General features: G+C 49.1%; 1 protein-coding gene across 6 annotated transcripts in view; it reads right to left on the reverse strand.

Moving 5' to 3' along the window:
* DPP6 (dipeptidyl peptidase like 6) overlaps nucleotides 1–15,305 on the reverse strand; it is a 578,081-nt gene that overhangs the window by 113,316 nt on the left and 449,460 nt on the right. For all 6 annotated transcript variants that reach the window (XM_019742500.3, XM_019742502.3, XM_074315064.2 and 3 more), the window contains exon 6: nucleotides 1,421–1,473. In XM_019742500.3, coding sequence (XP_019598059.1) covers nucleotides 1,421–1,473 — 53 coding nt within the window. The remainder of the gene's footprint in view (nucleotides 1–1,420; nucleotides 1,474–15,305) is intronic.

The raw sequence follows: 15,305 nt of genomic DNA on the forward strand, positions 1-15,305 counted from the left end.
TCTCGTCAATTCTGACGGGTGCAGTAAAATATTAACACAAGGTGTTAAGCCTACAACGCTTTTAGAGTTTTTTGAGTTTTACAGATTTGTAGGAAATGGAATGAAATAGCCATCATCTACAATAAATTCTATTGTTCCCAGAAGGGGTAGATAAATCTCAAGGCATAATTATACTCTGCCTGCCGTGACCTTTGAAGATGTGTATCCGCTTGAAAAATAACAGAACGATTCTTCCTTAGTGAAAAACATTTGAGTTTCTATTTGAAATATGACTGTAATGAAACATGCCTATGGACGCTTTATTTTTACTATTGTGGGTCATTTTCCATTCCTTTGGGCTTGGTTTTCTCATAGTCCAAATGGAAACTATGGGTCACATTTTGCTGCCTATCTACACGCATCTTTCATTTGTCCAAAGTCCAACTGAAATGATTTCCTCCGTGTTTGTTTTCCAAGGATATGCCTGGATCCCACCTAAACCTAGTAGAAAACAGACGGCAGGAGCTGTAAACATTCACACTCTGATGAGCTCTCCAGGGGAACAATACTTGTTAGCAACTCCTGCTGTTTGTTTAAATCCGCATGGGAAAATTAGGGGGCCCACCCCTAAAAAACTCACAGGGACTTACACAGCAGCAGCAGCAGCAGCAGCACAATCCAAGTTGTTTGAACATTTCCCCAAAACCTCACCTTGGAGGTGGGACATGAAGGAGAAAGACGGGATGGAGAACAAGAAGGCGGATGGGGCTGGGTCACCAGAGGGTGGGGGAGGGGAGGAGAGGAGGAGGGAGGAGGAGGAGGAGGGGAGAGGAAGAAAGAAATGAAAACAGTAAGCCATTCCTGCCCCTCTCCTAGTTCTGAAAGTGTTTTCCTGTGTGTCCGACTCTGCAAACAGCTTCACCGAACATTAGCCATGTCTTCGCGCCTTTGGGCTCCAACGATGAGCCCGTGGGTGGCTTGTGGGTACATCTACTGAAAACCTTTCTAAACCACGCTTGCTCTCACCTCTTTCCGCCCCCCAACACTTTTGGGTCCCAAATCATGTATTTCTGAGAGACCGATGAGCCTCCAGCGCCACCCTCTCTACTGTGTGTATCACCTAGAGCCCTGGGGCCAGCCAGCCCCACATTCTTGCAGCTGATTACAAAGCACAGGGACCCAGGGCAGGGGGTGGCGGGGTTGGCCTGCCACGGGGCTTCACGCGGGCCAGTGCAGGGCTTAGCTGATCCCCTGACCCTGGGCGCCGTTACCTAGGGAGGAGTCACCACGAGGACCCACCACAACAGGGCACTTTGCAATCAAAAGCGAAGATGCCCATTTCCTGCCGTGAATTTCCGAGAACGAAGCCATGAGTCAGTGTGCCGCCCTCGGCTTTGCTCTGCAGATTTCTCATTAAAAGAAAATGAAAACACAATCTTACCCGTGAGGAATTTTGCTCAGGACGTAATATCCAGTATAGGAGTGCTGATAGATCTGAAACAGACAAAGGACAAAACAAACAACAAAACAGAACAAGCATTGAGACAAAGGCTGTGACTGCGGGAGTTTTTAAATCGCTGTGGATCCTGACAAACATCAGGGGCCAAAAGTCGTTAAGCAGGAGACCCGGGGGCAAAGCCTTTGATTCATTTAGGAAGTTCATTTACATATCCTGTTTACTTTATTTTCATCATTCGCACATAGTTTGCTGGGCAGCCCTGGGCAGCTGGAGGCTAGATGTCATCTCCATGGCTACCAGGTTGCTGATTAAATCAGGGGCACAGATTTCCAGCTCAACTAAATGGAGCACAGAACTAACGAGGACACTGTAGCCAGCAGGGACTGTCACATAGTCAGCGAGACCCAATGGGACAGGAAGACCATGTGCTTTGGGACTTTTCTGTACATTATGGCAAATTCCTCGGTGTGTCCTGAGGGAGGGTGGTACTGAAGCCAAGATGCTTCAGTGGACAAACCCTGTCCCTCTGTCCAGTTTGATGCACACGTTTAGCTTCAGAGAGTGGTCCATAAACTGGAACTCATCGCAGGGGCTGGGGGTGGCTTGCAAAGCTATGGTAAGAAAACACCAAAACAGTGCTTCCAAAATCCTGTAACCCCCTGTAAATCTCAGATGCCCCTCAAACTCCTGAGAACCGTAGTTCACTTCCCTTTGTAACTAACTTCTGATAGTTGGTACCCTGAGGAAGTGTCCGGTGACTAGCATTTAAAGCCACCTTCCTAAAGACAGTAGGTGAGGGACAAGCCGCCAAACAGGACTCACCTCCTGGAAAGCATGTGGAATGAGGGGAGCATCTGGGTACCAGGAAAACTGAATCGTAAGGCATTTAAGTCCAACCCAAGCAAGATTTGATCTGAGGGTGGTCTGTCTCTAATCACTACATTGGAAATTGCCCAAATAAAGGGTGCATCTCTTAACTCTCAAGTTACAAGTCCAAGTTGATTGCTATTAACTGAAAAATCCAGGATATCAAAAGATATAATAAATATGCAAAATAAGGTTGAAAGCTGAGTTCTTGAATCCACCTGGGAATAGTGATTTCAATTCATTCCCTGGTTATAGCATTCCCAATCAAACAGCTAGACTTATCTCTTTGCATACGTCTTTAAATAGTGTACCAAATGCCCTGAAATTCCACCCTGTGAATATCCTCTGTGTGGAACCAAGGAAGGAACGAAGACCAAATGAAAGCAGCCTTCCAAGGGCAATGGTAAGAGATGAGTGAACTATCCGCTTTCAATTCTATGTCTGTATTGCCAGGCAAAGGGGGGGGGGGGGGAAGCATAAATGGATGGGACGTGTAATAAAATATCTTGAAGACTGAATCACTAATTAGAAAGATGCAAAGAAAAATGAGAGAGACAGATGAAACCTGAGACACTGGGTCTGCCAAGTATCTATGTAAAAGAAGTAGTGCAAATGTTGGTAAACTGTGCATGGAAACCTCAAAAATCAAAATGCAATTATGATTCACATGTTATTTTTAAAAAAGGGGGAAGTGGGAGGAAGACAAAGAATTTTCTCATTGCTCTGAGATAAAACAATCTAATACTCTCTTCCACAAAACAGCCTCTCCCCCGGGGCCAAAAGAACCACAGGCATAAAGGATACATCTCTTTAAAAGACCACAGATTTCAAGTTTTCATTTGCACGATGCCTTATCTTGAAAGGCATACAAAAAAAAAAAAGCTTCATCTTTACTGAAAGAATTTGTTCCTTACAGAGAAGTCTTTCTTTTTTTGTTTATCTGTTGTACTTATGTTTCTTCCTTTAAAATAGACCCTAAGTACTTCTAATCTTTCAATAGAGGCTAAGCATACAGAGTGGGAACATAGTGAGACGGGTTATTTTCTAAGACTACACTTTCAGACGTTCACGAATGTGAATTATTTCGGTTTCTTCCTACACATCAAACGTCCCTGGCAAAACGAATATGTGAAAACTTGTTTCCCAAAACACCTTTCCCAGGATGGGAAAACAATCTCAGCAAATTATTTTGTAAATGAATCATGCAAAATAGTTGCTATTGACATTCAATAATTGGGGGACGGGGAATAACCAGTCAAAGATTTGTCCTGGGGGACGTTCCTGTTTGGTTTGCTTCTTGTGTTTCTGAAACTTCTGCAGCCCAGCGCTTTCTTCCTCATCCCCTCCCCTCCCTCGGCCCCACTGAGCCCTACTTGGAATTTCGCTGTGGTCTCCCTGCCTCTGCCCATCACGCACATGCACACAGACGCACTTTCCACGGCCTTCCTCTAGGAAACCACCCATTTTGTAGTTTTAGGCCATTGTGACCTAAATATTGGCAAATCCCACAGATCTACCTCCTCAATTGTAGACCAATGCACCAGATTTCCACCTCTACATCTCCAACGCAAACCTCACAGGCATCCAACACTCAGTGTTCTCCAAAATAAACTCTTCAACTACCCCGAAAACCTGGCTCGGGAGCTCAAGCCTTAGCGTGCCCAATGTGACGAGCTCCCAACTGTACGGAAGTGCTTTACGTCCCTCTACAGGCTTTCCCCTCCAAGATCCTGCAGAAATCCCATCTCATGGCAGAGCCAGTCTCTCTGAATTTTGAATCTCCTGTTTCAGTCCTGTCGTTCAGTCACTGGCACTATCCCAGTGACCCAACATTTTGCCAAATATATTACTTCCCGCCTCGTCTCTGCCCCCACGCTTAGGGCTGGTGGTCCAAGGAGCAGTAAGTCCTGATGTTGAAGCCGAGTGATGGTGGAAAGTTTCCCGAATGAATCAGTCCTTCCTAGAGGGGCGACCCCTTCTTCCAAGCAGAATGTCACCATCACCCCTATGTTCTAATGTCTCCACTGGGCACACATTTCCACACACCCTCCAGTGTATTTTATATCATGTGCATGAAGTTAAACCTCTTGCTATAATGATTTAAAAAGAACAACCTTCGAGACCCAAGTAAGTAAAGTACAGACTGAAATATTCAGTGAAAAGTAAAGATGTTTAGCTCCTGTGACATAAGTCAAATATTAGGAAATGACTCAATATATAAACGAAATGTTCTCCGTTTCTTCCTCTGGTTGCATGACTTTTCTTCCCGTCTATATGGAACTTACAATTTAGTGTAAAAATCTAGTGAAAACACGGGAGACACGTAGTTGTCAGTTTTAAAATACGAAAGTAATGAAAAATCCTCAGTATTTATATCTCAACGCCTTCTTCCCTCCTGGGATAACTGGTCTTCCATAAAACGTTTTAAATATAAGAGAGTAGAGACGGTGATTTCCTCCGCACCTGGAGTCTCTCGGGGTGTCTTGTTCTGCTCTCCACACTGCGCCCAACCCTCATGCACTTTTGTGGCCAATTGCCATTCATCTAACTTAATAGGAGAGAACGTTTCTTGCATCCTGTGTCCTCCACATACATGCTTTTCAGTGATGAGTTGCTATGAGAATACCTGCGTATCAACAGAATACGATGAAACATGAAGACGCATTTACATACAGGAAGTATTTCAGAGACGAACAGTAAATATTTCAACTGTGATTCTCATTATGTTTCCAAATATCCATGTCAAGTGCATCTCTGACATCCACAAACAGCTGAGTAGTTGTTCCTTATCATTTCCTTCCATCTCCACTGAAGCCATTGCAATTCCGGGAGTCTGTCCCTGTGTCTCAGGCTCACCTCCAGGAAACAAATGAAATCAGTCGTCGTGGTGCTGGGAAGAAATTCCGAGGATGTGATCCATGAGACTTTCCTTCCGAACTAGTTTTCAAGGGCACACCCCAGGTGGGCTGACTTCCTCGGGCCTAGTCCCATCCCTGTCCGCTCCTCGACTGGCCACTAAGCAGCAAACACCTGCTTTTCATACTGGGGCTGGCAGCCGATTTCCCTCTTCACTGCTTTTTCTATTTTGTTGTTTTTTGCTAGGACGTTCTGCTTACTCATTCCTGATTTGGCTTGAGAACACAACACTCTCTTTTTTTCGTGCTTATTTTCTGTCTTCTTTTTCTCACCTGCACACACCACCTGTGGGACCAGGCTTGTGGACAGGCGAGATGAAAATAACTAAAACTTCCTCACGTTGTGTGAGCCTCTAACGGTCGACAGAACATTTCCCAGCACCCTTTCACTTAACCTTCACAGCACCTGCTCCTGTGGCTGGAGCAGCTACTTCTTGCTTCGTCTTTTAAATTAAGAAACTGAGGCTCAGAAATGCAAACGGACTGGTCCAAGGTCATACAATATCGAAGGAAGAGGACCAGGAGCTTAAGGTCTTTTCATGTGCAGCTTAAAACTGTTTCTCCTCCACCACATAGGAAAGAAACAGGGAAGCAGTGTGCCCCAAGAAGACACCTGTCAACCTGCAGTTACAAGCACCCAGGAGACTTCCCGGTTGCCATCTGCTGTCCCCCAGACCACCTTTTCTTTATCAGCCAGAAATGCTACCGACAGAGAACAATATCACGATGACAATGACCCTGAGAAGGTGACCACGGCTCGCTCACCCACTGCAAGGGCGCGGTGGTCAGCCGACGGAAATCCAGGCCTCTGAGAACGGCGCAGAATCCAGTGGGTCCTGGAGGTCGGGGGAAACCGGGAAGAAAGGACAACAACCAAAAGAGGTGACAAGGGGGACGGCGAAGCTGCTTCTTTTTGGCAAACACAGGGCTGAGCTGTCTGCACGACACGTTTGAAGAGCTCCTGCCATAGCAGCACACGCAGGTCTCCGTGGCCTCTCCTAGCATCGTTCACGACCCTGACCCCTGCTCTCTCCTGACACTGCAGGTCAAGTGCATTGAACTTACTTTCAAGTACAGACAACAAAGATGGCGCACGACTACCTGTTCTCTTCTCTGGGAAAAGAGCCGTAGGAGTGGAGAATCACATTCGGCATCTCAGCACCATGAGACAAGACACATCTACAAGTCCCTCCTTTGTAAGAGGACACACTGGAAATACCCATGTGCTTCCAGGTGCCAGGCTGCGTCCAATCCAGGCACCAAAGGCTCGCAAGGAGGGACCCACGCAACTCTTCCCCTCACCTGCTCCATCTCCGCTTGGGTTTTCTGCCCCATGTGTACACGTCATGGCTTTTTTCAAAGGACATAGGATAGGGAACAAGAAAACACTAGAGTAAGTAATGCACAGTGAAGGGGTTGTATCGTGAAATTGTATTTCAGTTCTGTACGTGTACTTGACGTAAAATGTACTTCTTGCTGTCTTGCTATGTGTCATGATCCAAAAAGTGTGAGCTATTGCTGTGTCGCAGGGGTTCTCCCAGTGTTACGGGCTGAATTCTGTCCCCCGCAGATTCGTATGTTCAAGCCCTAACCCCTCCGCCATACCCTAAACTGTGATGTAATTGGGACATTGGGTCTTCACAGTGGTTCTCTAGTTACGAGGACGGCATGAGGGTGGGTGCTAGTCTTGTGACTCTCAAAAGAGGACATCTGGACAAAGAGACACACATAGTGGGAAGCCTGCATCAAGTGCCACAGGGAGAAGCCGTGTGACGACAGGACTGGGCGCTGCATCTCTAATCGGGAGCACCAAGGATTGCTGACGCTACCGGAAGCTGGACGAGGTGAGGTAGGAGGCTCCCCTGCGGGTCTCAGAGGGTCACAGCCCTGCAGACACCCTGCTGTTGGACTCTGGCCTCTGGACTGTGAGACCATACGTTTCTGTTGTTCTGTGCCACCCAGGCTGGGTACTTTGTTGCCACAGCCCTCGGAAGCTGGCACCCCAAGCATGAGCCCTGTCAGTACCAGCACCGCCTGGGGCCTTGTCAGAGATACACGTCATCCCACTGCACCAGAGACCCCGGGAGTGGACGCCCACAGGCTGCGCGTCAACAGCCCCCGAGGTGACTCAGGTGTGTAATTTGCACAAGCATGTGGCACAGTCAACAATTTGGAGAGAGATTGCCATCACAGAATAGGGTTCCTTCAATTCCTGAAAATACGGTGAGGACCATTTACAGTTTTGTGAACGGTGGCCAGAACTCAGCTGATGCAGAAATAAGCTTTCCAGCCACATCATTAACTACACGGAAGTCACGCTAACACCGCCCGCCCACAAACGCTACAGATGTGGTGAGTTTCAGAGCGTCAGCTCCCAAACAGGAGAAACCCAAATATTTCCTAGCCACTGGTGTTTCATCCAAAGTTTCTTTTTTTTTTTTTTTTTGTATTTGATGAAGCAAACACAAAATAGACGAGGTGTGATTTTTCACATGTGCTCAGTTCTCTGCAGAACAAGCTTGTGGGATGGAAGAGCTGGAATGGGGGTGGTGGTGTATCAAGCACCTCGTCCAGGGGCCTCATTAAGCCATCATAGAGACTTGCAATGTAATCTCCCCTCCTGTCCGTTTCCTCAGTTGGGTAAGAGGGTGTGCCAATAACCAGAGCTTTTCTACACTGTCTGCCCCAGAGACCGGCCTACTGGTGTCCTTTGCAGTAGCAGTAAACTTGGAATTAGGACATAGCTTTCCGTCTGGAAATCACTGCTAAGAATAGGAAGCCAGCAGCCAGCTCCCGAAAACTATGGAAATGAAACCTGGGTTCCCCTGTAAGTCAGCCTGACGGTGTACACCTGCTGTTTCCTGATTCTCTTCCTGCCGTCAGCTACCATCGTCCCGTTTTCCTCCCTCTCCCCGTCCTCAGACCTGCGAGGACCAGCTCAGGAAGAGCGTTCCCAGATGGAAGGTGATTTTCTTGAGTTCTATGTCTGCTCAGGTTTGCTTATCTCTGTGGCTCTCAGGCTCTGATTCTAGCTCGCTTTCCATCCTCTTGGCTACATCTTTCTGGAATAATCCAGCTGTGTGAGCCACAGGCTAGGACTTGTACCCTCAGCCATGGACGCGACTGCAGGAAATTCAGTGGGTCTTGTCCAGCTGTTCACACCTGGAGGTCTGGAATATTTTGCAACAGTCCCATGTTGACATAGAATCTACAGGGAAACCGGGGTCATGAGGGTCAACCAGGGGCCTCTACATTTCCAGGATAACCAAATCTGGCATGTGTGACCGTTGTCATGACCAGCCTCTGTGATGACCTCTGGACTGGAGTGACCAAATGCAATGTCACTTTCCACCCAGACAGGCACAGGAGAGCGGAGTGATCCATCACTGGGTTGGGAAAATAGACAGAGGCGGTCGGCAGCGACCTGGTCCGGACAGGCCAGGACATAAACCAGGATATGTGGTCTCCTCCTCCTCACCTCGTGAGTGCTCCCACCGGCCGGAGGAATAATAAGTTATTTTCTCCATTTAACGAGGGGAAGGCACTTATCAAAAGGAGAAATTCACCAAGGAACCGGTAACCAGGTCTAAAAATCGGCAAAAAAGCAAGGGTGGGGGGATGTGGTGAGTGCATCATCTTACATCACAAGGCACAGGCCTCTTTCCCAGGCCGCGAAGTGGGACGTCACGCGTCCGTGTGGGACGGCACCGAGTGCTGCCAGGAGCTCTGTGTCCATCTTGAGGGGAGTGGGAGGGCACGAGCGCTGAGAGGGAAGGTGGCAGGTGGATGGACAGTGACCATGGGGCGTGAAGAGGAAACTTGACGACAAGGGGCTGGAAAGGCCCTTTTCCATCAAGTCAAGAGAGGTAACGTTTAGAGCCCTTTTGTGTCGAATGCAAAATCTGAGAAAAAATTTAGAGAACATGTATTGAAACAAATGTGGATGAAACCTTGTGATAACTGGTTACACGAGGGTTATGTCCGCTCGTAACAACCTCAGAGGTTGTCAGTACACACCGGAAACCTGCTAGACACACATTCTCAGCAGTTTTCCAAATCATGCCGCATTTGCCGGAAACAGCCAAAAAGAGCGAATGTACAATTTCCCAGGCAGAAACAAAAAGTAGATAGAAACAACAACAAAAAAAGAAAGGCAGGTTCACAATAGACTCTCCTTGGGGAAAAAAGAACTCTTGAAAATGTGGGTGTAGTCGGTGTTTTCAATTTTGGGTTCTAAAAAGCGAGTTCACTTCCATCTATGAATGGCCCCTACCTTTCTCATGGTCTTCGCAGGTCTCACAGGGTAGGCCATGCTAAAGCCAAGAACAGGCGATCGTAAGATGGCATCTCTTGGATATAATGCAATTGTCTGCCTTTGGGGATGGGGAGGAATTTACCGAAACAATACGGGAAAGTACGGTCTGGTTTTGGGCTCCATCCTGGGTGTGAGGGCAAAGCTATGCAAGTGAAGGTATGAAACTAAAGTAGAACAAATGGAAAAGGGCTGTGACGGCTGTGAGGACGACGCTTATTGCTTTTAACACCGTGAAGAACATTCTATAGGCAGCACCAGAAGAAGAAAGACTCATTCAGAGTGAACAGATCCTAAAAATGACTCTTGTACAGCAGAGGGGAAAATGTTGCCTTTTGGCAATTCTGCATGGAGAGAAATTCTGTGCTCTACACAAAAGGGCTCCAAATACATCATCTGGGGTTGACAATTCCAAAAACCTTTGAGGAATCACAGTGTGGGACGCCTTTGGGAGGAAGTTTAAATGAGGGTTAGAAGAGAGGGAGGTGGCATTTTCAGACGCCACAAGATTACGATGAGGCTGGCATCAGAAAGAGATGTGTCAGTACCGACTCTGTGTCTGCCATATGCTTCAGGCCGTCTAATGAGCACTGGAGGAAGAACCCTGCCACGTTTGGAGTGGATTCTGAGTTCTGTGTCGCTTTTCCCGGAGCTAGAAATACAGAAGCTCATTAGCGAGCGTGGCTCCTCTGGACACCAGATGGCAGCTGAGGGCTTTTCGGAGAGTGGGTTCCACAGCAGACTTTTTTAAGGTGTGACCCCCCCGCCCCCCGACTGTTAGAATCACCTGATCTGCCTGTTAAAATGCAGATTTCCGGGTCCACCCCGGGTGTTGTTGCATCGGAGTCTTTCGGGCTCTGAGTTGGCATTTAGACAGAGCTGTACAGACGCTTTCACCAGCGCTCCCAGGCGTGCACACTGATGTTTGAGAACCCCTGTCCAAGGCACCTGGCGTGCAAACCTGGCCCCACTTGGAACTACCTGCGGCCCTTTCGAAAGTACTGAAGCTCAGGCCCACCCTCGGAGGCTCTGATTTTCAAGATCAATGTCAAGCAACTCTAAGGTACAGCAGGAATGTCCAAGTTTAAGTCCATGTGGCTGCACAGACACACACCTGTGCGCGCGCACACACACACACACACACACACACACACACACACACACACACGGCTGGGCCTTGGGTGCTATATAAACTTCTCGATCCCCTCTGCCACCCCAGATACAAAGCCTCCCCTGCTGGGCAGTGTAGGTCGCAGTCTCCCTGAGTGTGTCCACATTTTACTGGTGGCCAGTGAGGTCACCTTCAGTGGTGACCTCTTAGCAAGCACTCTTCTCACTACTGGAACTTTCTATCTGTTTTCATATGTAACCAAAGAATGTAAGTAGCAGCTCGAGCATGGATTTCCCTGACAACATGGCTTAGGACAAAGCGACAACAGGAACAATATTAGGCTCAGGCTGATGAGCAGATAATCGTGAGTAAACACAGACTTTGGATGAGCAACACGGCACGTACATGCCCCACGAAGGAGAAGCACTGGGGCAGGAGGCCCAGCGCGGACAGGCTCACCCCTCCCCCAGCCGTGGGTGAGTCACAGCCTGCTCTGAGCCTCAGTTTCCCCACCTACGGCGTGGGGACGGTAACACAACCCAGCTTACGTGACTGTAGTGAGGTCGTGACCCCCGTGTGGCTGTGTTAGCCAGTGGGACATGCTGGCCGAGTTCTCCACACCTGTAAGCGCAGCCCGGAAGTCTCGCCCGTCAGGACGTGTGCAGGCGGGGCTGTCACCTGCCTTGGTGTGACAGTGGTTTCCACCTCAGCACAGTTAGGAGCTGTATAAAACTCTGCTCAGAGTCAAACTCGATGATGTCCTATGACTGGAATTCGCAAGGACTCTGTGGCGCAGCATCGTGAACGGGAGAAGGAAACACGGTGAGCGCCAGGTGGGAGAGAGACTTCAGCTCAGTGCTTGGATCTCCCTTCAGCCCCAAACGGCAGCCTTTTCTCCTCCCAAAGGATCTCTGTTGACAGCCCTCAGGGTGGGGAAAGTGCACATGGCCCTGGAAAGCTCACTGGGGCCAGAGAAACTGTGCTTGCCTTTTTGAGCTGCTCTTTCCTATGGGACATTCTTCTGGAATGATCCTGCCCTGGAAGCTTCTAGTAGCCATCCTACAGACATGAGGGAAAGAGCTGGGGAGTGCAGGCAACATGAGCCCCAGAAACAGTCACCGAGTCCTGCTCACATCGTTGAGTCCTGGGTCTGCAGCCCCGACGGCCCAGCTTTGCCCATTGGGTGGCCACTCACGGGATCCATGTAACGGCTAAAATCATAAGGCTAAAGGGTCATTAAGGACTATTTACCTTCCCCCCTCGTTTCACACTTGAGGAAGCTAGCTGGCTCTGGTTTCTGGTCCCAGCAATCGTTTAATGATGAAGACGGCCAGGGCCTGGCCTCCTGACGTCCAGCCCAACGCACCTCACTGCACGCTCCTCAAAGGGAAAGCGAAACCCCCAAGGAGGTGCACACTTTACGTTCTGACCAGCTACCTCCTGTCAGAGTGGGACCTCGGGCTGACCTGACCGCAGTGCCCGAGGCAGACCCCTGCCTGAAACCCTCTACCTGAAGGGTCCTCGCGTGTTTGCCCAGGGAAGCCTCATACCAACCCACGAGGGCCCCATGTGACATGTTACCTTCACGTCACAGATGAGGACACTGGGTCTTAAAGGAGTCTGACTTGTGCCAAGTTTGCACGTTGACCTGGGGACCAGGAGACAGCAAAATGGGCACCCGTCACCCAGTTTGCAATTTCTGGTCAAGGGCCAGTCCTCAGTAAACACCCAGCGGCAAGGGGTCCAGCAGTGCCGGTCTGCCCTCCCTCCCTCGGCTTTGTTAGCTGATACACGTGTGCTAAGTGGTTAATGCTAATACCTCGGGATGCTTCCATTAAAGGACAGATTCACAGTGTATATTTCCTCCCAGGAGAACTGAACTGGAAGTTTCTGCTGATTGCTTTGCTGCTGACATTAATTCAAGTGCACACAATAAAGGGACCCCAAATAGACCTGAATAACATGTTTTTCAAAGAAAGGTAGGCCAACTATGTCAGAGAAAAGAAAACAGAGCTATAAAACCCACTAAACCATGCAAAGCAAGGCATGGAAATCTGTCTTGAGTGTAAACGTGTTCCGTTTGCATCTGACTTCTGCCTGGAAGAAAGCTACAGCAACACTTGCAGGAGAAGGGGATGCAAACAAGCGAATACCACTTTCCTCCCTCTTCCCGTCACACGTCACAGTCGAACACCGTTATCAGCTGGTTATGACACAGGCTCCAACTCTTCCCATAATGAAAGAGACTCAGGAAACAGGAAAATTATAAACAGGCGGAACAAAACCAGTTAAAGAAGCTGAGCTTCACAAGGGAACCTTCCGTCAGCCATTTCCTGGAAGAGAAAGAAGGGAAGGAGGGAGGGAGGGAGGGAACAGAGTGCAGGACGAGGGGCCACGTGGAGGTGCTGGATGGAAAGGGGGACCAGCAGAAAGGAGAGAGCACAGCAGAAGGGAGTGGAGGGGAGGAGAGCGGTAACCATGGAGACAAGGTGATGGAGAGAAAGGCGGAGAGGGTGTGTGCAGCTGGTGGCCCTGAAGAGGCGTCATGGAAAGGCCGTGTCACCAGGTACACTGCCCTGAAGAGGCGTCATGGAAAGGACATGTCACCAGGTACACTGTCCCTGGAGCCCGGGCGCGACTGGCCACTGGTTCCTCTCCCTCTTTCCCTCTGCAGACGCACTCCTGCGGTTTCAGCATGCGCTTGACGCTGTCCAGCTAAGGTTGAAGTCCAGGGGAGGGGCTGCCTCGTCCTCACGGTTTTAAGAATAGCCGATGGCATTATCAACGAGAAGGTTCCTTTGATAGGGGGCACCTAAAACGCATGTCTTTCCTTGAAAAGATTCTACCTTGTCTTCCCAGGTGGTGATAGAACCGTTCATTGTAACAACATTTACAAGCCACCTGGGAGTGGATGTTAGGATGTAACGCGTTCTGGCCACCACAGCTATTGTTAGGTCTGTGCCTAGTTAACTGCAAGAAACTATCCAGAATGTAATGATGATACCAATTCGTCTCAGGCAAGTTGCCAAGTAGGCATTAGCACAGCAAGTGAATTTCACTGGCAGCCCTCTCAGGTTAAAGCACCATTTAGACAGAGAGTTTGAAGGAACTGTGGGAACGATGACTCAGCATCAGTTTCTCACAGAGGTGAGAGGCTGGGAATTACAGTTCGGTAAGAAAAAGCCACATAAACTGCCAGGGTTTATGAAAGGACATGTCAGATGGATGGGAAAGAGTGAAAAATCAGTGTGGACTCTGGAAAGAGGAGAACCTAATAGAATTTTCCAGAGAATGGCAAATGGAAGCAGGTTCACGCATTTGCGGACACACGGACACCCCAGCACAAAGAGGATATAAACACAAACAGAACAGACGTTACTTGGGGTTCAGTACAAAACGTGACGAGTTCACAGGTTGGCTGGGAGCCACGCGCCGAGGCAGAACTCAACAGATTCCAGTTCCACAGGAGACACTTCCGGCAAGAAATGACAGACTCGGTGTCAGAAGCTGGAAGCTCCCAGGGGCAGGCGATTCATTTGCAGCCCGACTTCTGCACCGTCCTTTGTCTGCGGCCCACACAACCCTGGGTGTATTCTCACCTCACGGTCCTCGTTCATTCCCGCCTTCTCCGTGGGATGCCTGCCCTTCCGCATTTCAGGACTGGATCATTCTCCTCTTTTGTCCAGACTGAATTTCGAGTCTCGCTGTTGGATGAGGCCGTTTGGAATTACGTGCAGCCACAATGCTTCTTGCTGCCTCTCACGTGCCGCAGTGAACACAGTCACCACTCATTTCACACTCAGGATTTGCTGCTTAGCACTAGTGATCAGAAATCGCATCCCTTCAGCTGGATTATGAGCCGGTAAAGTAGAGGCAGGGTGTTCCTTCTCTTTCGAGGGGCAAGACTGTCTCCTCTGTCCACGAGGGCACACTCAGCATCTAACGCACGGCCCACAGCATGGAGTCGCTCGGGAAATGTCTGGTAAGCAAAGGAATCAGGGAGTGACTAGACCAACGAGCTGTGCATGGCTGCGTCTGACATGGGAGAGGAGGTCGAGACCGGTGCTTGGGTTTCCACAGAAAATGTGAAAAGCAGAATAAATTCTGGAAGAAGGCTGGGGTGAAGGGAACCAACAGATGTACTGAAGATAAAGACAGAGTCCAGAAAAGGAGCACGTGACTTACAGTACGTTACATGGACAGCCTAGGAGGTGGGCAGAGGTAAAGGAGGAAAGACCTGGGAAGACCAGGACGGGTGGTTAGATCAGCAGAGGCTGTGCACACTGGTGCCTGGAGGCAAAGGAGGTGTGTTCTGTGCTGACTGTGATCAGACTGCCACCCCGTGTGCTACACGTGTGTGAGTGTGTACATGTGTGTATACATGTGTGAGAGCATGTGTGAATGCATGCATGTGTGTGTGCATGTCTGTGAGTACATGTGTGCATCTGTGAGCACATGTGTGAGTGCACGTGTGTGTATGTATATGCCTGTGTGTGTACTATAGAAGCAGCAGACATGCACAAAACACACTTCAGAGCACAGGACTATATGTCACAAGTACAGGAAAGGAACCAAGCACACACGTGAACAAATAAGAGCACTGAATTTGGCTCGAAAGTTAGTCCCTTAGTGCACGGACCTGAGAGCTTGCGTCCTGGATGT

Source organism: Rhinolophus sinicus, chromosome 8, assembly GCF_057876585.1.
Source record: "Rhinolophus sinicus isolate RSI-liver-muscle chromosome 8, RSI-T2T, whole genome shotgun sequence".
Classification (NCBI taxonomy): domain Eukaryota; kingdom Metazoa; phylum Chordata; class Mammalia; order Chiroptera; family Rhinolophidae; genus Rhinolophus; species Rhinolophus sinicus.